The 26,120-nt window shown below is 40.7% G+C and overlaps 2 protein-coding genes and 1 long non-coding RNA gene across 7 annotated transcripts in view; 2 read left to right on the top strand and 1 right to left on the bottom strand.

Annotated features, from left to right (window-relative positions):
* Window positions 1-1,358: 1,358 nt before the first annotated feature.
* On the top strand, window positions 1,359-9,480 carry si:rp71-46j2.7 (uncharacterized). 5 transcript variants are annotated; one of them, XM_029730105.1, is made up of 16 exons: window positions 1,362-2,123; window positions 2,793-2,904; window positions 3,562-3,775; window positions 4,159-4,301; window positions 4,866-5,028; window positions 5,161-5,216; window positions 5,482-5,672; window positions 5,915-6,082; window positions 6,175-6,300; window positions 6,733-6,834; window positions 6,918-7,076; window positions 7,251-7,854; window positions 7,957-8,020; window positions 8,145-8,329; window positions 8,451-8,539; window positions 8,721-9,480. In XM_029730105.1, exons 1-16 carry the CDS (start codon window positions 1,935-1,937, stop codon window positions 8,811-8,813), a joined length of 2,658 nt encoding a protein of 885 aa, XP_029585965.1. In that variant the 5' UTR covers window positions 1,362-1,934; the 3' UTR covers window positions 8,814-9,480. The 5 variants fall into 5 exon arrangements, with proteins under 5 accessions (XP_029585989.1, XP_029585965.1, XP_029585957.1 ...); XM_029730097.1 differs by having other exon boundaries at window positions 5,482-5,699; XM_029730114.1 differs by having other exon boundaries at window positions 1,364-2,123; window positions 5,482-5,699; window positions 5,915-6,025.
* A 2,349-nt stretch (window positions 9,481-11,829) lies between these two features.
* The window catches only part of mrpl11 (mitochondrial ribosomal protein L11), a 54,461-nt gene continuing 40,170 nt past the window's right edge, over window positions 11,830-26,120 (top strand). The window contains exon 1 of the mRNA XM_029730078.1: window positions 11,830-11,963. The gene's annotated coding sequence lies outside the window, so the exon portion shown is untranslated. The remainder of the gene's footprint in view (window positions 11,964-26,120) is intronic.
* LOC115172541 (uncharacterized) lies at window positions 13,560-14,661 on the bottom strand. Its single transcript, XR_003871451.1, has 2 exons — window positions 13,894-14,661; window positions 13,560-13,703 (listed from the first exon to the last, which is right to left on the bottom strand). It is a non-coding gene; the product is annotated as an uncharacterized LOC115172541 (long non-coding RNA).

Below are 26,120 nucleotides of genomic sequence, written 5' to 3'. Positions count from 1 at the left end.
CACACAATACTCCATAATGACAAAGTGACAACAGGTTTTTAGAATTTTTTGCAAATTTAATACAAATTCCCCACAGATCTGGGGAAGGGTACCAAAACATTTCTGCAACATTGAAGGTCCCCAAGAACACAGTGACCTCCATCATTCTTAAATGGAAGAAGTTTGGAACCACCAAGACTCTTCCTGGAGCTGGCCGCTCGGCCAAACTGAGCAATCAAGGGAGAAGGGCCTTGGTCATGGAGGTGATTAAGAACCAAATGGTCACTCTGACAGAGCTCCAGAGTTCCTCTGTGGAGATGAGAGAATATTCCAGAAGGACAACCCTCTCTGCAGAACCCCCAATCAGGCCTTTATGGTAGTGGCCAGACGGAAGCCACTCATTAAAGGCATATGACAGCCCGCTTGGAGTTTGCCAAAAGGAACCTAAAGGACTCTCAGACCATGAGAAACAAGATTCTCTGGTCTGATGAAACCAAGATTGAACTCTTTGGCCTGAATGTCAAGTGTCACGTCTGGAGGAAACCTGGCACCATCCCTACGATGAAGCATGATGGTGGCAGCATTATGCTGTGGGGATGTTTTTCAGCGGCAGGGACTGGGAGACTAGTCAGGATCGGGGGAAAGATGAACAGAGCAAAATACAGAGAGATCCTTAATGAAAACCTGCTCCAGAGCACTAGACCTCAGACTGGGGCAAAGGTTCACCTTCCAACAGGACAACAACTATAAGCACACGGCCAAGATAATGCAGGAGTGGCTTTGGGTCAAGTCTTTGAATGTCCTTGAGTGGCCCAGCCAGAGCCCGGACTTGAACTCGATCAAACATCTCTGGAGATCTGAAAATAGCTGTGCAGCGACACTCCCCTTCTAAGAATGGGAGAAAGTCCCCAAATACAAGTGTGCCAAGCTTGTAGCATCATACCCAAGAAGACTTGAGGTTGTAATCAGTACCAAAAGTGCTTCAACAAAAGTACTGGGTAAAGGGTCTGAATACTTATGTAAATGGGACATTTCAGTTTGTTGTGTTTATGTTTCATAAATTTGCAAAAATTTATAAAAACCTGTTTTTGCTTTGTCATTTTGGTCATTGGATTGGTGCGGGGGAAAAAAACAATTTAATGTAACATGACAAAAAAATATATTCTATATATAAAAACTTGGATATTTGTCCATCCTCTCCTGAAATATATATATATATATATATATATATATATATATATATATATATATAAAACACAAACCAAAAAGGTCCACATGTCATATTGAATATACCATATTCATAGTCATGGCATGCTTGGTTCAATAGCTATTGACGAGAGAAGCCGGAATATCCAATATAAAACCCATTTTACCTAGGTCTCTGACCTAGAGGTCCAGAATTTAAGCACTCACCCAGGGGATCACTGGATTAAGCCCCAGTCCATCTGTTCCAAGTTTGTGGTAGGCAACAAAAATACTCGTGGTTAAAAAGAAGTGAAAGAAATTGAGCCGTAAAAAATGTCATCTTAAATGTTTTAGTTTTGTTGTTTTCCATTCGCCTCTGAAAAAAGGTGGCGCATGCTACATCAGACTTACCTTTGTCAGTCGTTTGAAATTATTTTTGAATTTTAACAAATCTTGGCAAGCTCAGTTGATCCAACTATGGCCAATAAATAGCATTTCATGCCATAAATCAGTAGCAGATACCCAAAGAGTAAAAATCATCCCTCTGACCAATCAATGCCCTCCTCTGGGTGCACAGTTTTTTTCCTTCTTCTTAATGTTTTTTTTTTTTTTTCCCAAGACCAAGGACAAGCAAGTTGGAAATGGCTTTTGCCATAACTCCATGAATTCATGCTTTTGTTGATTAAGATCTATATTTTAAGGCTGAAAAGCTACACGAATGGAAACGTCGTAGTGGAAGGAATGTTACTGGTGTCTTGCAAAGATAGAAAATGTACCTTTGGCGCTTCTCTATCGCCATGATTCTTGGGCTTGTTTGGTATTTCTCGGACTGCGGACAGGTTGTGGCTCAAATAGTTTTGTGTTTACTGTTTTGGCCATCAACCCCTAATATCTTCATAAAGACCGGACGGGAAAGCGGCACTCAAACATACGATGTGGCTGAAGACAACTCATTTCAGGTAATTTAAATCGTCATATACATTTCATACGATTCACTATTCAATTGCAGTTATTTTTTCGTCTGTCATCATCGCAACAATTTAACGCTGGTCACGAGGTTCAATGTAACATGGCGTGAGCCATGCACGTTACATCTGTTTATAAAATGACACAATGAAACTAAGCTTATGGATCATGTCGTTAATACCACCAAACATTTTAATATTTCAACGGATTGTCAGTCTGTGATCTATTACAAATCGTTAGACCATGAACGATTACTGTTGTCTAGTAACTTAGTTGTGGTATCAAAAGACACTAAACTTATGACATACTATTTTAATGACATGTTCTTGACATGGACCTCCTCGTGCCCTATAAAGCTGGTGGAAAATTGCCCATATTTTTGCAAGTAGATGGAAAATAAGGTGAGAGTTGAATATACACATTGGCAATGAAAGCAGTGCTATGACAACAGCTGAGAAATAATGGTGTCCTTTATGGTGCAGTCATACACAAAGGTGAAGCTCAATCTTCCATGCACATTACTCTTTGTAGTTTAGCTGGTTTCTTGCTGTGTACACATGCTATAGGGACTGGACTTGTGCCATCTTTCTACTTGGTTTAATCTACATGGTAAGGAAAGAATGATGTCAAAACACTATAATCCTTTCTGAATTGTTTTACAGGAAACACTAAAGGATGAACATTTAGGTTGTGGTGTGACTGATACAACAAGGACTAAAGCTAAAACATCACAGGAGACACAGTTTCCCCATGTGAAGAGGTCTCTCCAGCAAGGTGTGTAGTTGTGCTCCGCATGAGCTGAGGGCCTTACAGAATTTGCCATTATAACTTAGAACATTTTTGTAAATCATCCTGTCAGGCTTTCTTCCAGGTTGAGCGATTTGTAAAGAAGTGTCTGTTCTTAAGATTGGTTAGTAACAAGACAAGGACGAATAAAGGAAACATTTTGTGCCTAGATTCTGCCATTTGTTTTAGTGATATATGATCAGCCAAATGTAGGTCTGTATTCTGCGACAGTTGAATAGGACAGCAAATGCGGCTGCAGATATATCTCATGGTACATGATCTAGGAGGGGCTTGGGTATCAAAGATGTTGGGGGAATAGACATTCCACACCCTTTCAATGTGCTATGCTTTGGAATATGGAAAGTGGAGGTTTTACCAAGTTGTGCATGAAAGAGGAAATGGAACAACTTTGTTTGCATATTTTGTATAAGGCATACTCAGAGAGGTTTGGGCTGTTTTCTGTTAGGAAGTTGTTTTGACAATCCTGCTAAAATGAACACAGCTCACTTCAAACTGCACAATATGTAAGTACAATATGTAGCCTAGCTTATTGTTTACAATACTCCGGGCTCTTTTTAAATGTAAGTTATTTTTGTCCATGGCGGCTGTTTTGCTTTTGGGTTGATTTTGAATGTGTGTTCTCAGTGTTTGAGTGTGTCTACGCCCAGCTAGTCCTCCCCTGGTACTGCGTCCCTGAGCCCTGTGACAGTCAGCTCCTGCACCAGGTGCTGTGGAGGGAGTTTGACCAAGTCATTGATCAAGTCATCAGCAGAGGCAAAGACTTTGATGTCTGCGCAGCAAGTGTGGGCTGCATTCGCATCCTGACCCAGCACCTCCATTGTGCCAAACAGTCTGATAGGTAATGAGGCTCTCCCGAAGTCACTTGTGGAATACGTATTAAGTTGCCGTTCTCCAGCTATATCGCTTGCCTATACTGTTGAATTGGTTTCTGTATATATTCATTTTTAGGATAAATCATTATCAATCGAAGTTCTGAAATTCAAACTTTTATTGGGTGTAATGCATGTTTTTGACATATTTCATGTGACCTAGCTAGGGAACTATGCATGTTTTCACATGTTGGAACAATGACCTGTATTGGGGTGATAGAATTTATTGCTAATACGTTTGTAATGCTCTGTCCTAATGTCATTTATCTTCATAGTAATACTCTGTTTGTCATTAGTCCAAAAAGGCAATTTTTATTGACTTTGTCTCTCTGTTTGGCTCTGTCTGTCTCAGAGAACCATTGTTCAGCTCTAGAGGAGAGGAGGTTGAAGTTCTAAGAGTGTTCTCTGAAGCACTGGTGCGAAATCTTTTCCCTCAGTCTCTATGGGGACTGGCAATCAGCCACTGTGCCTTAAATGAGATTGTTGCCTTAAAAGGTAAACCCCACAACATAAGCCTATCAGTGCCTCAGTTTGCTCTCACTGCTCAACTTTTGAAAATGAGAATAAATTAGCATCAAACATCATGGATAGCGATACTGTACATACTGTGCTACAACTAAAATAATGGCTGTCCTTAGAGGACAGCTAAAACAGTGTGTTATCATCGAAACCTACTGATAATGGTTAGTGGCCTTCAGTGGCTCTGATCACAGGAGTCAGTGAAATGAGTTGAACAATTACATTTATGGCTTAGTAATGGTAAGGGATTTTATTGTTGTTGATAAAATATGAACTTCTATATTCTGCATCTGTAACTTTTGTTGGATTAAATGAGTCTTGAAATTTATCACAATTTTTTTTTTTTGGCCTGGGAGACATGGACAATGTTGGATACTGGATATGTCCGTTAGTATAAAAGTGAAACCAGTGGAAAGTGTCACAGTAATTCTAAGACTAGGTGTGTTTGTTTTTCCTATGTATATTTAACATGGCTTTGTCCTACCTTAAGACTTTACTCTGTATAGCCCTTCACGTTGACTTTGTCATCCATGCCCTCAGTGCTGGACCTGCTGGTGCGGTGGCTATCAGACCCTGACAACCTCAACCAGCTGGTGGTGAGTCAGCTGGATGGAGGGACCCCCAAGAGCTCTGTGGAAGAGCTGTGTGAGTCTAACTCTGACAGGGCCTCTCCAGCCGCCCTGGAGAGCCAGGCCAGTGAAGCGTGAGTGACCCTTTTCTTACCAGGCTGCTTCTCTTTTTTTCTTTGGTAGACACGCTTCAGTGCTGTTAGGGTGATGTGTCGAGAACACCAATAAATAAATTGTGCTTTGATTTTGTTTGGTGGCCATTCTAGAACACTGGAAGAAACCGAGAATGCTCAAACCGGTGACGGCAAGTCCAAAAAGAAAGGTGTGGGTGTGTTTGTTTGGAACAATAACTAGGCTAAATTGAAACACTTGTTTGGCACAAACGACATTCAATGGACCAAAATAAAGTTAATTTAGTTTGTGTCCAGTTGTTTCTGTTTGTGCCGCCATGTTTAAAAAAAAAAAAAAAAAAAGTTTGTCTTGTTTCCCCTGTGCCTTAAGGTTATTGCCGTTTGCAGTCAACTTGTGACACAGTAAAGGCCACGGAAATGTGGAAACTTAGCTAATTGGATATGTTGTTTTTCCAGCCAACAAATTGAAGGAAGGCTGGTCTAAAATCCTTGACAAGATGAAATCGAAGAAAGATAAAAGGAAGAAGATGAAGAAAAAGGAGCAGGTGCTGGTGGTCAGAGCCAAGTCTATCCAGGATCGTCCATCAAAGGAAAGTGAAGGTAGTAGCCGGGAGTGCTCCATCCAGAGCCAGCAGGACCCCGACTGCGTAAGGACACTGCACCAGATAGAGCAGGTCTGCACTCAGCACTGCACTATTCACTCTGCTCTAATCCTTTTCATAGGAAATGTTATAGATTTTTATCAAATTTATTTGATATCTTACAGACAGTACATGTTTTGCCATCTTTCCAATAGAATAAAAACCTGAAAGCATTATTTCGGGATGCCCTCTGAGGTTGAAACATAACACGGCTGACGTTAGGTTTTGTAATTGGTTTGGTTCACCAGGAGGATGGTGATCTGGAGAGCTACTTGACCAGCGTACAAGAAGAAATGATGGAATTCAAGCTGTCATATGAGATGTGGCGGGTTGGCCACTGGGCTGTCAGCGTCCCTCATGTGAGTCACAAATCACACACAACTCACTGTGGAATGCAACTACTGCTCAGTATGAAAGTGAGTTTTGTGAAGACGTGTCCTTGGTCGTTCTGTTATCTATTAATGTTTGCGCCAGAATGGTGTGTAAAGTAAGATGTTACTGTCTGCAGATGGAGAGGGAAAACGAGGAGCTGTGTTTTACAGTTCACCTAGAGGAGAGGGACAACCCTGAGAACCTTCACTGGGACGTAAGGAAGACCCAGACGGACATCATCCATTTCCGCAACCTATGGCAGGTTAGAGATGGACGAAGAGGGAGATTTTATTGTTGCAATTGTGTTCCACAAGGTACCGTTTTCCTATGTAACCTCATGGCCATTGAAATGAGGTAAATCCACTATGCGGTTCGGTATTGAATCAGTGTAAAAGTTTTTGAGAAATGGGACCAATGCATCCAGTTACATATTTCTAGAAGTGTAACACTGCTGTTGTCAGAACAGACTGCTGTAGGAGATTGGAATGCATCAGATACTGCACTGTTTAATTTCATCTCTGACATCTTATGGATGTTGTACAATTAGATAAAAACATTGCAGGTTCTAATAGTCTGAGTGCCCCCTCTTTTGACTGTAGTCTCTTTTGCATCCTCTATGGAGCCATATCATATAATTATGTCACATCATCATTCTTAAATATCTTTCATGGTTTGTGTGTTTTTTGTTTTGTAGGACTCTGCTAATTTACCCTCCCTGTCCGTGTTAGAGGCAAGCACTGAGGGTAACAGCGAGGATTTTAGAGAAGCCAGAACGTCCCTCAAGCTCTTCTTACAGGTACACTGGCACACTTCAGACACGAGCAGAAATGCACATGGTATAATAAAAAATGCATGTCTTAATCTCCATGCCCTCTCCAGGAGCTGGTCTCTGATGCTCTGATGGGCCACACTCAGCCAGTGTTTCAGTTTCTGTGTCCTCTGGACAAGCTGCTGAGTGAAGAGGAGCAGGTGGGGGGAGTGTGGGGTCTCCTCAGTGGCCTGGCCTACTTCCTGACTCCAGGGCAAGAGGAAGATGACGTAGGCATTTTAATTACATGTTGAGCAAGGCCTTCAAGATCATCTATCATAATGGGTCACCACAGATGGCAAATAATGCCCTCTGCTGGTGCATTAAGAAATCACAGCAGCTGTGAATCTTAAGCAGTCAGTCTGTATTTGTAAAGGTATTGCAATGCACTTTGCATTTTTCAGGACAAGCACAACTCTCTTCAAAGAGGGACCAAATCAGATGATTCCAACACAACTGAGAATGCAGACCCATCTGCAACTGAGAAGCTGGATGAAAACATTGGCGATACAAGGGATGGTTCTCCTTCAGAACCAAGTTCCATTGAGTGCTGCAGAGGTAAAGCGACAGTACCAGTAGAGAAATCAGACTGTTTGGTTAATGCAGGCAAAACAGAGGACAAAATAGAGGAATCGGAGAACCCTGTAACTTCTCACCTAAAGATGCTCAACAAAGAGCTATCCAGATCAGACGAGTGTCTGGCCCAAACAAAATCAGACAACCCTGAAGACCAGACCGACTCTGTCTGCAGGCCGCGACATTTCAGTCAAAATGGAGTTTCGCAATATGACCTCACTGACAGTCCGTCATGGTGTTATTTAGTTGGAAAGTCAAATAAAAAGGAGAAACTCGCTTTCAAAATGTCAGGAGGGATCCACAGGAGTAAAGGAAAGGACATGGGGAGTCAGTCAAAATTAGAAGACTCGCAGTGCTTGAAAAAGAACCAATCCAGCTGGGAGCAAATGGAAGCAACCAAAGCCATTTTTGATTTGTTGAAAGCAATATCTGGTTAGTTTTCACTTCCTAATTTGTTCGAAATTGTAATTTTTTATATTTTAATCAGTCACCTGTAGTAGTGTGTAATAATCAGCGCCCTACTTTTCCCTCCAGGTAATTCCATCCTCCTGAACATATTTGATGCAATTCTGAAACCCGTCATGCCGATATTGAAAAAGTAAGAGGTGAAATATTCTCCCGTTTTCCATTGCAGTCCTGGTTCGTCATAGTGACAGAGTAATAAGATGATCTACATTTGGCCTTTTGAGAATCCCAGCATTACTTTTTATAATCTCCTCTAGGAAAGTGAACAGCTTCTTGAATAAGATGAACCCAACGGATGCCCAGATGGCCTCCTATATCGACAACCTATGTGAGAAACAATGGCCCGAGGGCTCGCCAGAGGTGACCAGCCCTAAACCCCATCGCAGCAGTGAGGAGAAGAACGAGACCAAAGACCGAGCTCAGCACCTCATCAATGCCAGATGTACAGGATATACACACTGTTTTTCACTCTCATCAACACAGCTTCTAGAGTTATGCTTTTCATTCTAAGACGGAGATGTGGGAATTGGCCCAGTTTACTAACATGGTGTTCTCCATTATAGATTCAAACTATTTAATCTTGAAGAAGACCGATATGGAGACAGTGTTTAAGCTCTTCCAGGACTGTGAAGAAAACAAGAAGCTGGTCTATGTGAGTGTTTAGCCTCTTGACTTTCTGTGGCGAGCACTGGAAGAGATGTCAATGTCCTCTCATCAGTGTTGCAGCGCTCGCTCTCTGATGTTTGTCGAATGCCATAAAAATGTGTCTAGACTTTCTTGTACAGTTTGGTAGAAACATTGGCTCAACTTTTGCTTCTCTTTATTTTCAATAGATGCTGCTTTCATTCCTTTTGAGAGAGCTTCTGCCGGGTGAGGATGCCCTTAATGTGAGTGCCATAACCCTGCAGAAAGTGAACGCCAACTAATTCATTTTTAAGATGTTCACAGGTCATGCTTTTAAATGAACTTTAGTTCAGTGAACTGTAGTTCTGATGTTTTAGAAAATTAAACCATTTATTTGATTGGTTGTCATGCCTTAACAGTCCCATTTACGTCTACACTTGGTTGGAGTATTTTAATAAAGAAACCTTATGATACATTTCCAGAAAAGTATATTTTACCTCATGCATTAAACATGCTGTGAATCATGCCTATTATTTTAAATGGATCATATGTTGACTATGAAATAAGTTGACGTGTTATGTATTTGGCAATATCAGCACACTAATGTGAGGTTATTCAAGTTAAAATATCCTCTACCAGTGTAGAAAATAGAAACATTTGCTATCAAGATGGTAACAATGTACTCCATTGTCAATCTGAGGGGGCATAAATGTACTTTGATTTCACTGGTAGGGACACACAGAGCACTTTGAATAAAATGTTGAAGTTTTGACCTAAAGGTTTTTGAGCACTTTCATAGTTGATGGGGAGATGTGTTAAATACGAAGCATTTGAAGAAAGTTGTTCATATTTTGTCATTGGGTTTTGAGAATTTCCAGTAATTACACACGCACATGCGTTCTAAAAGAAATTTTGCAAAGACACTGAATGTGAAAATTAAGTGCCTTGTTAATAAAGCTATTTTATATATATTAGATTTTCCTTGCTTCTTTGGATGCGTTTTACACAGGCAGCCCAATTCTGATGTTTTTTTTTACCAATTGGCCTTTTGACCAATCAGATCAGCTCTGAAAAAGAGCTGATGTGATATTATTGGTCGTAAGACCAAATCATGGGGGGAAAAAATCAGAATTGGGCTGCCTGTGTTAACACAACCTCAGACATATATATGCCTGGTATGCTTTAGATTGTGCAGTAGGTATATTCTGTCTTCTGACTGGCTTCTTCAGGTCCTGCCATATGGGATTAATGAGCTTTAACGACTTTCTCTATGTTGAGCATTTTTTATGTTCACACATTTTTTTATAATTAAAGTAACTGTTTAGCGTTTCCAGATGTCTATGAAATAGAACCTTAGAATATGAGTGAAATTGTTTTCCTTCCCAAAAATGTTGTAAGTATATTAAAAGGCAGCTTTTCTTTGTTGGAATACTGTGTGCGTACCCCAACAACAGAATGGTGTGGGCGTATACCGGTAGATAGAAATATTAACCCATGTAGACGGCTGATTGGCCAGTTGAGGATGACATCATCCTCTGAGTAAATGGCAAGCATTTTTTAAACTGTCTGAGATGTGGGTTCGAAGTGCTTTGGCCACATGAGTATAGGATGAGTCAACAACTTTATTTGGGTATGAGTTAACAATATAAACTTATAAAAGTCAGATTTCACTGGACAGTTTCTTTAAAAAAGACTCCATGTGGGCTTTAAAGTCCTGATTGGCTGATATAATTGTCTAGACCAGGGTTTCCCAAACTCTGTTCTGGGCCCCCACCTGGGTGCAAGTTTTGGTTTTTGCCCTAGCACTACACAGCTGATTCAAATAACCAACTCATCAAGCTTTAATTATTTGAATCAGCTGTGTAGTGCTAGGGCAAAAACCAAAATGTGCACCCAGGAGGGGCCACAGGACCAAGTATGGGAAACCCTGCTCTAGAGAAGTGATTCCCAACCTTTTTTGGTTACTGTACCCCAAATGACATTACATTTGCTCTGTCTGGAGAACCCACAAAGTACCCCCTCATGTGCATGTTACCAGTAGGCCTATGGTCACTCATGAGTTTTCCCAAGTACTTCCTGTGGATAGCACAAGTACCCCAGGTTGGGAACCACTGCTATAAAACCTACCCTGCTTACCCCATCAAAGGAGGAGACATATGAAAATAAAAGATGACTGGTCATTGGTCTGAATAATCAGATCATATTGTGATGTCATGCTGTGGACCAAAAACTCCATCCCACCTGAACCGGCTGAATTATAAAAATTTTGCTCAAAAAGCTCTTACACTAAAAGAGCATTATCAAAATGTTACAAATTCCAGACTGTTATTTTGACCTCATAGTGTGGAAATGTAATAATAAAAAAAAAGAATGGGAAATCACATTGTTAACTGCACTGCACCTTTAATGATTTGCCTAATGATGATACCCAAGTAATATTTGGGTATCATCAAAACAGTAATATTGATCTAGCTACTCTATTCAAGCCAGTCAGTGTTGTTTTCAATATATTTTTTTGAATGAGAAGAAAGTATCTGAAAATAGTAAAAATACTTCTGTCTTAAACAGCTTCTTTATTTGAAAGCATGTACTCTAGGCCTTAGAGTATCGTTGTGTTTAGTGCTCCTTTACTCTGATGAATGTGCAGAAGGGCATGAGACAAAGGAATGTGTAACATTAGGAAAGTAGTGGTATGTGTTAATTGTAGGGGTGCCCATGGGGCTGGGGATCAGAAATGTGAAGTGTGATAGAGGCAGGTTGAGGTTTCCAGGGTTAGAGTAGTGCATCCGTTTTCATATGCTGAGGCAGTGAAGAAAGTAGAGGAAGATGGGTCAAGGGGGAGGGATCCTGAGAGGAGTGGTGTGAGTAGTAGATCTGTACCAGTACAGAGGGATAGGCCAACAAGTGATATATGTTTCAGTAAGATTGGATTTTTAGCATTAATAGCAATGGTTATCAACTGTACTGCAGGGATAGAACGTAAGTCGCAGAAATGTTAGGTTGTGGTGGCAGCTGCAGAGAGTTATTTGGGTGTGTGAGACTTGACATCAGAAGAGTTATAGGGTGTGTTAAGTGGTGGTGTTCCATCCCTTCAGGTTGTTGGCCTGCGGTAGGTCTAAATAGATTTAAATAGTGGAGTAGGGTGGTGTGATTTTAATTTTATTTTTGTGAGTGTAGTGTTATATGGTAGGGTATTTGTTTATTACATTTTTTTTTCAAGCAAAGTATAAGGGGCTTGTACTTCAGTCTAGTAGGTGGTGGTAATGCAACAATTATTGGATGCCAACCGCCGTTAAACATCATCGAAGAAGAAGATGAACGCAATTCCTGTTTCCCTCCAACACAGTAGGTGGCGTGCTCACCAGCGTGTCTAGTTAATTCAAGATGGCTGCGCCCTGAGAATTAGTTACAACGTGAAGGTGCTTCTGCTTTGGACATTGAATAACGGATAGGTATGGTACAAATTACAATTTGTTACTTACGTTGAAGTGTCTGCTAGCCACGTTTTTCCTATTTCGTCATCTCTAATGTGTAGATTTATTTAGCCAGCTTGTTTCAATCGTGCGATTGCTAGCTAACGTTATTTCCTATTCTGCGAAGTAGCTAGTACGAGCTGACACTAACTTGCGAAGGGTAACGTTATTAACTAAATGTTGTGTGAGTGTCTTTGCAATAATGCTCAAATCAGTATTTTCCACGTTATCCATCTTCCTATTGTTGCAGGCTTTGGTTTTTCCATTTATGTTTTAAGGTTGGACTTTAGCACATAGGGCCCACTGATCTGTGTCACCTCGTTGTCATCTCGTTAGTGGGAAGGTCTTTCTCTCCCTATTTGATTTCTAGAAAAACATTTATTTGTCTTCCCTGTTTTTCGTTTTGCTCCACTTTTGGTTTGCTTCCTGTCTTTAAGTTTGGTGTGGACTTTAATTTTGTTAGTCTGTTAGTGGGCACATTTAGTGGGCGCTCATGGCGGATGTCTTATTAGGTTCCAGTTGTTGTTACCGAGGTAAAAACAGTTTCAGGTTGGATATTCGCCTGTAGTTTTCCTTACGTCCACCAACAGCAGTTAGGGACCGTCAACATAGTGACAAATCACATTTTTCAAATTTCAATAGTTATTTATTAACCAATACTCCTAAAACTTTCAAAGCTGGTTCTAGCTAACCCGATGGTATAGACACACATTGCACACTTATTTTTTGTTGATTTGCATCTCGCACTATTTTAAATTATTTATTTACATTTTTGAATTTCAATAGCTCATTGGTCATATGACCTACTGGACTCAAACAAGGTTCAGAATGCCCACTGACTACCCTTCTATATTGCACAATCTTTAATTTGTCCATTTTCATCTCACAAGATTTTACATGAATTTTTCAAAATGTCAAATTTCAATAGCTCCTTGGTCATGTGACCTACTGACTTCAAACATGGTGCAGAATGTACCCTTCTATATTGCACCCTCTTTTTTGTGTACTGTAAAATCACGCGGTTTAACGTACATTTTTCATTGTTTTAAATTTCAATAGCTCCTTGATCAAGACAATTACACACCTAAGATGCGTTCAGTGGATATACACCCATATTGCATAACCTCTAGTTATGTCTCTTCTATATTGTTGTACATTAATATTAGTTTGACAATTAGGGGGTTCAGTCCAGTGTTGTGTTTACCCGTTTCTTTAATATTTATCTATAATAATTGGTAGTTCTAAGTACTTATTTTCCCTGTTTTTTATTTTTCCACAGTATATAACAGAGGTACACAATAGGAGAGAGACAGATAATCTCCTTTCGTCATTAATATCAACCATAAAGGGCAAAGTACGAGTGTTGTGCTATTAATTGTCCAAAGCAGGGATGGAGAGTGAGCTAGTGAGGTAGGCTGGTCAATACATATACTGAACATGTAACCACAGTAATGGTGGCCAGTAAATCAATGAATAAAAATGGAATATTGACAAATTAAACCGAAATTGTAGACCTTTAATCTTTTCCAACATATCAACAGACACTTAACTTCAAATAAGTATGAAACATGTCATAGTGTTAACTTTCTCTTTATCCCTGGTTGATGTACATGTCAGAGCCTCTTCAGTGTGGATGGGGTATAGCATACATTTTCACCAACAACAGACTGCACTTCCAGTTTGTGTTCTTTACTCTGTTGAACTCTTTTGTCTTCATTCCTAGTTACAGCACATGGAACCACTGTTGGCACGCAAAACATTCAATCTAAATCAAAACAAAGCTTAACACGTTATAAATAATATCAATGTAGAATGACGAATTAGCCATCCATTGTGTTATATCATAAATTGTCTTGCATGCCGTCAATGTTGTCAAAAGATTATAAACATGTTAAATAAAGTTACTAACCCAGTCAGTCTTTGGGCCACATCCAGGTTCTTTATCAGTGGCACACATTAAGCAGTTGTTGGCTTTGTTGAACTCTGAAATCAAAGGCATGATCTGAACATATGGCTGTCCCACACAACTACATAAAAATAAAGAATTTACATTTACTTTGAATGAAATGTCATTACATACCAGACATTTTTAGTATATCCTCAGCCATTTCTTTTCGCAGTTGCTCCATGTGTTTTTGAAGGTTCCATATTAATTTGGGATGTTGGAAGTTCTGTGCAACTTCCTTGACCATCTACACCAAAAAATAAAATCGTTTTTGACCTAATTGTCACATAACAGCTAACCATTCATTATTGAAAATATAACTATCAAACCTGCGTTACAAAGACCCGCAGCTGAAGGTGTCCTGCTGCATGGTGTGAGTTATTTCCCCTCCTTTCCACTTTATGTCCACCCAGTCGTCTTTTCCATGGCAGGATCTTCTCATTTTGAAGTGTTCTCTTTTTTATGTAAACATAATGAAATTATGATTAGTTATAGGCAAATTAATACACAGGCCAAATTTGTATGCTGTTTTCCTTATCACTATAATCTAGTAGTAATTTAGTAGTAGAGGTAATTTCCTTTATGCCCCATTCTACACACAGCCTAAATTATAGGCACTGAACCATTTACAGGACAATAATAAAAGTTGCATATTGGATCCAACCCTATCACAGAGTGAATAAATGTAGAGCGTTTGTAGACTTTAAGAAAAAATATTAAGTGATAGTTTAATCAGCACGTGCATAAAGAAAGTCATATCACAAAGATCACAGATGAGTGCCCACCAAATCTATGACTATAGAGAATGAATTGTAAAAATATCTGAAAATGTTAGTTGTTGAACATAATACTTCTATTTGCAATAGCAATTTATGATATATGCAGTTGAGGAATATTCCATGTACCAACACTACATGTAAGATGGACATAAGACATTCACACATACAGTATTTTTTATTTCACCTTTATTTAACCAGGTAGGCCAGTTGAGAACAAGTTCTCATTTACAACTGCGACCTGGCCAAGATAAAGCAAAGCAGTGTGACACAAACAACAACACAGAGTTACACATGGAATAAACAAACGTAGTACAGTCAATAACACAATAGAAAAGTTGATATACAGTGTGTGCAAATGAAGTAAGATTAGGGAGGTAAGGCAATAATTAGGCCGTAGTGGCGAAATAATTACAATTTTGCAAATAAACACTGGAGTGATAGATGTGCAGAAGATGAATGTGCAAGTAGAGATACTGGGGTGCAAAGGAGAATTTTTTTTTTATAATAATAACAATATGGGGATGAGGTAGTTGGGTGGGCTATTTACAGATGGGCTATGTACAGGTGCAATGATCTGTAAACTGCTCTGACAGCTGGTGCTTAAAGTTAGTCAGGGAGATATGAGTCTCCAGCTTCAGTGATTTTTTTTTGCAGTTCGTTCCAGTCATTGGCACCAGAGAACTGGAAGGAAAGGCTGCCAAAGGAGGAATTGACTTTGGGGGTGACCAGTGAAATATACCTGCTGGAGCGCGTGCTACGGGTGGGTGCTGCTATGGTGACCAGTGAGCTGAGATAAGGCGGGGCTTTACCTAGCAAGGACTTATAGATGACCTGGAGCCAGTGGGTTTGGCGACGAATATGAAGCCAACGAGAGCATACAGGTCGCAATGGTGGGTAGTATATGGGGCTTTGGTGACGAAAGGAATGGCACTGTGATAGACTGCATCCAATTTGCTGAGTAGAGTGTTGGAGGCTATTTTGTAAATGGCATCGCCGAAGTCAAGGATCGGTAGGATAGTCAGTTTTATGAGGGTATGTTTGGCAGCATGAGTGAAGGATGCTTTGTTGCGAAAATGGAAGCCAATTCTATATTTAATTTTTGATTGGAGATGCTTAATATGAGTCTGGAAGGAGAGTTTACAGTCTAGCCAGACGCCTAGGTATTTGTAGTTGTCCACATATTCTAAGTCAGAACCGTCCAGAGTAGTGATGCTATGCGGGTGGCCAGGTGCATGCAACGATCGGTTGAAGAGCTTGCATTTAGTTTTACTTGCATTTAAGAGCAGTTGGAGGCCACGGAAGGAGAGTTGTATGGTTAGTTAACACAGTGTCCAAAGAAGGGACAGAAGTATACAGAATGGTGTCGTCTGCGTAGAAGTGGATCAGAGAATCACTAGCCGCAAGAGCGACATCATTAATGTATATGGAGAAAAGAGTCAACCCGAGAATTGAACCCTGTGGTACCCCCATAGAGACTGCCAGAGGTCCGGACAACAGGCCCTCCGATTTGACACACTGAACTCTGTCTGAGAAGTAGTTGGTGAACTAGGCGATGCAGTCATTTGAGAAACCAAGGCTGTTGAGTCTGCCGATAAGTTCCTAACTTCCCTGAAAAGTTGCATATCACGGGGGGCTATTTGATGCTAATGCAGTACGCCACAGGATGTTTTTGTGCTGGTCAAGGGCAGTCAGGTCTGGAGTGAACCAAGGGCTTATATGTTCCAGGTTCTACATTTTTTGAACGGGGCATGCTTATTTAAGATGGTGAGGAAAGCACTTTTAGAGAATAACCAGGCATCCTCGACTGACAGAATGAGGTCAATATCTTTCCAGGATACCCGGGCCAGGTCGATTAGAAAGGCCTGCTCGCTGAAGTGTTTTAGGGAGCGTTTGACTATGATGAGGGGTGGTCGTTTGACCTCGGACCCATTATGGACACAGGCAGTGATCACAGACATCCTGGATGAAACAGCAGAGGTGTATTTAGCGGACAGGTTGGTCAGGATGATATCTATGAGGGTGCCCGAGTTTACGGATTTGGGGTTGTACCTGGTAGGTTCCATGATAATTTGGGTGAGATTGAGGGCATCTAGCTTAGATTGTAGGATGGCCGGGGTGTTAAGCATGTCCCAGTTTAGGTCACCTAACAGTACGAACTCTGAAGATAAATGGGGGGCAATTAATTCACATATGGTGTCCAGGGCGCAGCTGGGTACTGAGGGGGGGTCTGTAATAAGCGGCAACAGTGAGAGACTTATTTCTGGAAAGGTGGATTTTTAAAAGTAGAAGCTCGAACTGTTTGGGCTCAGACCTGGATAGCATGACAGAACTCTGCAGGCTGTCTCTGCAGTAGATTGCAATTCCACCCCCTTGGCAGTTCTGTCTTGGGGGATAATGTATACACACACACACACACACAGAGGCATTTTTCAGCTCTGATTTTACCACTCAGAATCCAGAATGGATATGACAATGGGGCCAGCACAGGACGTAATACACCCTTACAACAATCTACTTTTTGATCTTCTTCACTTCTTATCTGTGAAACTGCTACTATGTGTCAAGAAAATAGCCCCAATTAGGGGTTAGTGTACTCCCAGTAAAAAAAGGGCTGGTTTAGATGAAAAACTATTGCCCTGTGTCCCCGTTCATAGGGGCATGAGAGACTCGTCACTAGTAGAATTGAGTTGCCACTTTATTGGCCAAAAGACCCACAAGGTTGAGGTTACTCATGGACAGTATATATATATATATATATATTTTTTTTTTATTTTTATTTTTTTTGCATTGATGCATTGTCTTCTAACTGTCCAAGAATAGGATCCAAAGTGTTAGGAAATATTTGTTCCCATAAATACAAAGGAGGATGTCTCTCCTCATACCTCTGGCACTTTAGTCAGACTGCCAGACTGTGCACCACAGAGCCAATCAGGAGAGAATACATACAGGTCAACGGTGCCAATTGAAAGTCAAGGGGTGTGTCTGTGCCTTTTGGATTACTCTCTCTTTACAGAGAACCCCTGTGGTTCAAGTCAAGAGCTCCCCTTCCCCTTTCAGTCTGCTCTGCGCATGTCTGAAAGTGACAGAACCAGCAGCCAAGAGTTTTTCACAGAATGTCATAAAAAATGATTACACTTATGAATGTATGTAACATGCTAATATGTATTAGATCCAGTACAATGGAATAACTAAGACCTGAATTTGAATGCAGCGTGTTCCGATTCCTCCTCTTTCTGTCCAGCTGGGTCAACCAAAAACACTTGGCCTGATGGTTCATGCAGATACTGGGGAGGCAATATAGCAATGTATTGATCCCTTAAATGATTTTACTATTAAATGACCCATATCACAACCCTCATACCTCTTCACAAAAATGTACCTAAATCAATTTTGGAAAAAATGATTTTACTCACAAAAGACGTAGGGATTTATTTTTCCAGTTAGAAATAGTAGGCCATGCATCAAATAATTATTTTCATCAGAAAAACCAACCCTCAAATGCACTATTGCATTTTGTAAGTTGTCTGCAGGTGGCTTGTTGTGAATGCACTCAAATATCAAGTCATTATCAGGTTATGGAAACTGCGTTCAAATACTCAACGTAGGAGGATTTGTCTTAATGTACAGTATATGAAAGTCATGCTATGAAAATGATTCTTTCATCTTATCAAGCTCACTCTGACTGACAAATCACTGCCTATTACTGTGATTAAAAAGAGAATATGAAACATTGTTTTTCATGAGACCTACCTGTGCACCTCTGTTTGAACACCTCTCCTGTCCTTGATCCATACCACATACAGCCATTTGCAGATCTTTTCAGTGTCCATGTAAAAGATAGTTATTGCGAGGCTGGAACATTTGTTAACTTAAAAAAATAATAATTGAACACCCATGTGAAATGAAGGCCTGCAAAAGCTTACAGATTTAAGTCTAATAGCATGATTTGAAAGTAGACAAACATCAGAGTGAGTGATATGAAGGTATAGTCAGTGGACATTCTGAACCTTGTTTGAAGTCACTAGGTCACATGACCAATGAGCTATTGAAATTCAAATGTAAAAAAAGTTTGTACTTTGTTTACGCTCCCTAATTAATTCAACTAGGAATACAAAATGCTGCTCACATTTCCACATGTTTATTAGCTTTGGAAAGCGAATTCATGTCCAAATCGTGAAAATAATACATGTGCAATGTTGTGCGCAATTTTCTAAAATAATGACACTTATTTGGAGTCTGTGGCTCAAGTGGTTTGAAAGCTATTGAGGTTTGAAAGCGCGAATATCCGTCGAATATCCAACTTGAAACTGTCTTTACCTCGGTGTTGTTGTTGCGAGTCAACTTTCAGTGGACACCCCCATGAGTGTCTTTCAGAATCACTCCTAAAACACCCCCTGTATCGTTTTGGTGGTTGTCAGTGACTTTGTTAGTTCCCCCTTCATTTGAGCGACATCTGTTTTCTTGCTGTGGAACGTAACAGAATGGGTGCTCGTCTGGGATCTTGTTTCCTATGAGTATGGTATTGTGTTAGAATGATGAAAAGGGTCCTACAGGTGGTAGAGTACACCTCGTAGACATGCAACTGCGAGAGGTAGAACTAAAAGGCAAGATGGGAAGAACTGGAATTAGAGCTTGAGCAAAAGGAAAGAGAACGTGAGGAGAGATTGGAGGAACAGAAATTAGATTTGGATTAGATTTGGATTACAGGGAAGGACAAGATGAGCGTGCAGCCAGACTAGAACAAGAAGAACGTGTGCATGCCATTCGAATAAGAGGGATGGATCTGGAAGCGCTCCGAATCCAGTTAGGCCATCTTGCACCCTCAATAAAGTTTGATCTTGGTTGGAACAGCTGGATTGTACCGCCTTTCAACAAAAAGAAGGTGGATATATATATATATATATAATTAATTACTCTGAGCAGTTGCCACAAGATATTTGGTCACTGCTCCTCCAGTGTTCTTATGGGAAAAGCTCAGTGTATGCCGCTTTATCGCTTGACCAGAGTATGACACTGTTAAAGCTGCTGTCCTTCGGGCTTACGAGTTGGTCCCAGAGGCATACAGAAAACAGACGAAAGACAGAATCACAATGCCATGTTGAGTTCGCAAGGGAACAAGAAATGTGCTTTGGATCGGTAATGTGGTTCTCAAGAGATCAAGGACCTTGAGGATGTAAAGGCACTCGTACTTCTCAAGCAGTTCAAGAATTGCCTTCATTAAAGGGTTGCGACCTACATTTTTGAGCACAAGGATTTCTCTTGAGAAAGCTGCATTTCTTGCAGATGAGTTTGTGTTGACACATAAAACTACCTTCACAAATATAGCACCCAGTAGTTATCCCTACACAAAAAGCAATCCAGAGATTCAGTCCATCTCTACAGTGCCCAAAGATAAAGATCGGCAGAAAACTGGTTTGTCATTACTGCTGTGAGAAAGGGCACACTGTCTCTGCGTCCTAAGTTGAAACACAAAAATTAGAAGGGGGAAAAAGCTGTTTCTTTTTGTGGGAGCACTCCAGCCCATTAAGTCTCTGGTTGGGTTATCTCCTAAGCAAGATTTTGGATCAATGTTATTTAGTGTTGTGTTGTCTCTCTTGTTGTGATGTGTGTTTTGTCCTATATTTATATTGTATTTATTTTAATACCAGGCCCCCGTCTCCGCAGGAGGCCTTTTTGTATGCCGTCATTGTAATTTAGAATTTGTTCTTAACTGATTTGCCTGGTTAAATAAAGATGTGTATGAACCCTTTGTTTCAGATGGTTTTGTGTGTTTGTAGAGTGGCGATGCTGTTTAGCAGCCAGTGAAGATACTGAGAGACACTGGGGCAGCCCAGTCCTTTATTTTGGAGGGTGTTTTGCCTTAGTCTGACACTGCAGCAACTGGTTACAGTTTGTAAGTACAAGGCGTGGAGATGGGTTGCATGGAAGTTCCTTTGTATAATGTTGAAGTCTGATTTTTATTTCTGGTTCTGTTGTCGTTGGAGTGAGGCCTAGCCCACCGGTGAAGGGGGTCTCATTCATTTTGGGAAACAATTTGGCTGGAGGGAAGGTCGTGCCAAATCCTGTCGTTTTGTAAGGAACCCAGATTAGAGGTACCTGATGGGTTATTAGAAAAATATTAGGGATGCACGATATATCAGTGAACATATCGAAATCGGATGATATTAGCTAAAAATGCCAACATCGGTATCGGCCGATGTCTAGTTTAAAGCCGATGTGCAAAACCGATGTTAAAGCTGACGTGCATACCTATATAATGTAGGTACATGACGTAATGATGCCACGTAACATTTTGCACTACACGTGCAACACAGTATTCCTAACGTAGCCCACAATGTCTGCTGTGTAGATCGAGCAGTCATTTGAAAGAGTAAAAACATTTCAGCGACACAACTCAAAGGCAAAATCCATGCTACCAAGTATATGCATATCCTAGCTTCTGGGCCTGAGTAACAGGCAGTTTACTTTGGGCATGTCAGTCATCTGAAATTCCAGACAAAAAACAGTATGCTAATGAAGTTAAAGGCACAGTCAACTTAGTGTATGTAAACTTCTGACCCACTGGAATTGTGATACAGTGAAATAATCTGTCTGTAAACAATTGTTGGAAAAATTACTTTTGTCATGAACACAGTAGATGTCCTAACCAACTTGCAAAAACTACAGTTTGTTAACAAGAAATTTGTGGAGTGGTTGAAAAACGAGTTTTAATGACTCCAACCTAAGTGCATGTAAACTTCCGACTTCAACTGTAGGTGCTCATTGGAGAGTCTAGAACGGTACTTATTGTTAATGATGTTCATAGTGGAGAGAGAAGACTCACAACTGTATGTGGAGCCAAACATGGTCACGGTGTGTAGTGCTACTTTGTTTTCACTGGTCTAACCAGTCTCAGACACAGCCTGCAGCCAGAAAGGGTCATGATCAGTTAGTTGAAAGTCCTCTCTGTGCAACATTTGCTTGCAGATCAATCAGTTCCATCTGTAGAGATCCAGCATGTGCCCACTTGAAGGTCTGTGTCACCTCCTTTTGAAAATCCCCTGACATCTGTGATGAGGAATGGATTATCAAGTAGAAGAAGGAGCTGTTGTCCAAGGCTGAAGCTGTCAAAGCGATTTCTGACGTTTCCAGTCAGCTTATCTATGAAGTCAACATGAGGAGAAACATCTCTCTCACCCTGAATCTGTTCCTGCACTTTTGGGAAGTGTGCACAGTCTCCGTGTTTTCTCTGGAAGGAGCAGACAGATGTCATCAAATCACAAACTGAATTGTTCTTGCCCTGTAGTTTCATGTTGAGCTCATTAAGGTGTGATGTCTACCAAAAAAGCAACAATATCAATGTTGCTCTCGTCTTGCAAAAAAAAGTGAAAACTGTGTTGTCTTCTGACTCTTGAGCTGTACTAGGAAAGCTCTTATTTCCTTTCGAATGGACCAAAAGCGTTCTAACACCCTGCCTTTACTGAGCGATCTTACATTGTTGTGCAGCAGTACTTCATTTGCCTCAACTTCTTTCAGGAATTCTCTCAGCAGGCGATGTTGATGAGATGAGGAAGTTGATGAGTTTCATCATCGTATTCATCACTTCAGCATACTCCTGACAGATTGGCGAACAGGACAGACTGGTGACTGATGCAGTGGTAAGCTGTGAGATCAGGGTTGTCCTCTTTCAGCCGTGCCACAGCTCATCTCTCTCTTCCTGTCATGGCAGGGGCCCCATCTGAGGTGATAGAGATCACTTGTTTTAGATCTATCCTCTTTCTCAGCATCTCCTTTATGGCCATGTATATGTCCTTTCCTCTTGTGTGTGTCTCGAGTGGTGTTACACCTAACAGGTCTTCACAGAATTCCTTCTTTTCTGTGTGGTAAGATCTAGCATACACCAGAAGCTGGGCATTATCACTCACATCAGTAGATTCATCAACAGCTAGTGCTATGCATGGTGCACTCCGAATAGCTTCATCAAGCTGTGTTAATACATCCTCTGTTAGTGTTTCACTCTTTGTTGCTGCTCTTGTACGTGACATTGGGATTTGCTTGATCTTTTCACACTGCTCGTCTTTTGGTTTACCGTCAAGTAAAGTTTCAGCAACAGCATTCATGCACTCCATCACCACTCCCCCATCATTAAATGGTTTTTGGTGTTGACCCAAAATCCAAGCTATTTTTAGTGAACATTCGTTTGCATGTTTTTGGGCAGTGAAGGCATGGGAGAGAGGACTCTGGTGGATCGATCATACTGGGCTTTGAGTTGGTTTATTTTGTATGCCCTCACCTCAGACTGCTGTGGATATGTTTGCTCAAAAGATCTGTGCTTTGTCTCATAGTGGTGCTTCACGTTGGCACTTTTTAATTACAGCCACGGCCTCTGAACATATCAGGCAGAGTGGTTTCACACTCGCTGCGGGAATGATAACGGCATATTTGTCTGTCCACTCTGAAAGCTTGACTTTTCTGACTTTTGCGCAAGCCATTCTATAATTTCTCCTCTCGATTCCGATTTTGCTTCTCTCGCTGTCTCGCTCTCTGACAACATCACTCTCCTAACATGCATTGTAAAAATGCATTGTAAAAGCTTTGATTGGCTGAGTTTCGGGAAGTGATTTAAATAAGGCACGTGATTGGACAACACACAGTAGTATGGAGCGTTGTCTGGGACCTTCCCAGCTCCGCTGAGCCAACGCAGTATGTGACATTGGGGGGAAAAAAGGGTTGCTTCATCGGTATTTAATTGAACAATTATTTATGAGTAATGAGTCGAGGTCCAGATAGAACCTTCACTCGGTCCGGACGCAGACCGACGTCCACCAATTGTGCACCTCTGTCCTAGGACAAATTAGCAAGCAATAGCATGCTAGCTAAATGTCCATACATTTTTTGTGTTTTGATGATGAGTTATATAAACCCTGGATTGATAATGCTATGAATTAGCCATTGAAAGGCTTTGAAGCCACCAGTCGGCCATATTGGCACTATTTTTACAGTAATTAAATGTTTCAATGACAAAATGACATGTATTTATTTTTGTTGTGGGGACTGTAACATTAGTATAAATTTGTTTTTTTAATTTAGTTTCCATAATATATTTTAAATATATGCATTAAGATGTCTAATGGAATAAATGTATCAAAAACAGATGTACACTTTAATAAATGCATTTCTATAACTTCCCAAAATAACTTTTTACAATTGAGTAGGGGTTCAAAGATGGCTGCGCGGTGGCTTCAATACAGCGCCCCCTGTCAGTCATCCACGGTTTATACAAATCATTGGTTTTGACCTGTCCCCAAATTATACTGAACAAAAATATATAAATGCAGCATGCAACAATTTCAAAGATTTTAGTTAGTTACAGTTCATATAAGGAAATCAGTCAAATTAAATAAATAAATTAGGCCTCTAATCTATGGATTTCACATGACTGGGAATACAGATATGCATCTGTTGGGCACAGACACCTTTAAAAAAATAAATAAAAATAAAATAAAATAAAAAAGGTAGAGGCATGTATCAGAAACCAGTCAATATGTAGTGTGACCACCATTTATTTGCCTCATCAGCACGACACATCTCCTTTGCATAGAGTTGTTTGTGACCTGTGGAATGTTGTCTCACTCCTCTTCAATGACTGCGAAGTTGCTGTATATTGGTGGGAACTGGAACACGCTGTCATACACATCGATCCAGAGCATCCCAAACATGCTCAATGGATGACATGTCTGAGTATGCAGGCCATGGAAGAACTGGGACATTTTCAGCTTCCAGGAATTGTGTACAGATCCTTGCGACATGGGGCTGTGCATTATTATGCTGAAATATGAGGTGATGGCGGCAGATGAATGGCACAACAATGGGCCTTAGGATCTCGTCACGTTATCTCTGCATTAAAATTGGCATAGATAAAATGCAATTGTGTTCGTTGTCTGTAGCTTTTGTCTGCCCATACCATAACCCCACCGTCACCATGGGGCACTCTGTTCACCACATTGACATAAAAAACTGCTCCCTCACACAACGCCATGTACGCTATCTGCCCGGTAAAGTTGAAACCGGAATGAATTCATGAAGAGCAAACTTCTCCAGGGTGCCAGTGGCCATTGAAGGGGAGCATTTTCCCACTGAAGTCAGTTATGATGCCAAAATGCAGTCAGGTCAAGACTCTGGTGAGGACGACGAGCATGCAGAGGACCTTCCGTGAGACGGTTTCTGACAGTTTGTGCAGAAATTCTTTGGTTGTGCAAACCTACAGTTTCATCAGCTGTTCGGGTTGCTGGTCTCAGACGATCCCATAGGTGAAGAAGCTGGATGTGGAGGTCCCAGGCTGGTGTGGTTACACATGGTTGTAAGGCCGATTGGATGTACTGCAAAATTCTCTAGACAACAACATTCAATTCTCTGGCAACATTCAATTCTCTTGTGGCTTCAGAATGGCGCAGCGGTCTAAGGCACTGCATCTCAGTGCTAGAGGTGTCAATACAGACCCTGGTTCGATTCCAGGCTGTGTCACAACTGGCCGTGTCCCATAGGGCGGTGCACAATTGGCCCAATGTCGTTAGGGTTTGGCCGGGGTAGGCCGTCAATTTAAATAAGACTGGCCTAGTTAAAATAAAAACAGCTCTGGTGGATATTCCTGCAGTCAGCATGCTAATTGCATGCTCCCTGATAACTTGAGGCATCTGTGGTATTGTGCGACTACAACTGCACATTTCATTGTCCCCAGCACAAGGTGCACCTATGTAAGGATCGTGCTGTTTGATCAACTTCTTGTTATGCCACACCTGTCAGGTGGATGGATTATCTTTGCTAGGAGAAATGCTCCCTAACAAGCAGTGGTGTAAAGTACTTAAGTAGTAATTTAAAGTATTTTTACTTAAGTTGTTTTTGGGGGTATACTATTAATATTTTTGACAACTTTTACTACATTCCTAAAGAAAATGATGTACTTTTTACTCCATACATTTTCCCTGACACCCAAAAGTACTCGTTACATTTTGAATGCTTGGCAGGACAGGAAAACGGTCTAATTCACACTTATCAAGAGAACATCCCTGGTCATCACTACTGCCTCTGATCTGGCGAATTCACTAAGCACATGCTTCATTTTTAAATTATGTCTGAGAGTTGGAGCGTGCCTGCCCCTGGCTATCCGTAAATAAATAGAAACTAGAAAATGTGGCTGTCTGCTTAGTATAATGAATTCGAAATGATTTATACTTGTACTTTGAGCAATTACATGTACTTTTGATACTTAAGTACATTTAAAACCAAATACTTTTAGACTTTTACTCAAGTAGTATTTTACCGGGTGACTTTTACTTGAGTCATTTTCTATTAAGGTATCTTTACTTTTACTCAAGTATGACAATTGTGTACTTTTTCCACTACTGCTAACGAGGATGTAAACACATTTCTGCA

This window comes from Salmo trutta, chromosome 3 (assembly GCF_901001165.1).
Source record: "Salmo trutta chromosome 3, fSalTru1.1, whole genome shotgun sequence".
In the NCBI taxonomy this organism is placed as follows: Eukaryota; Metazoa; Chordata; class Actinopteri; order Salmoniformes; family Salmonidae; genus Salmo; species Salmo trutta.
This window is presented reverse-complemented; position numbering and strand designations above follow the sequence as displayed.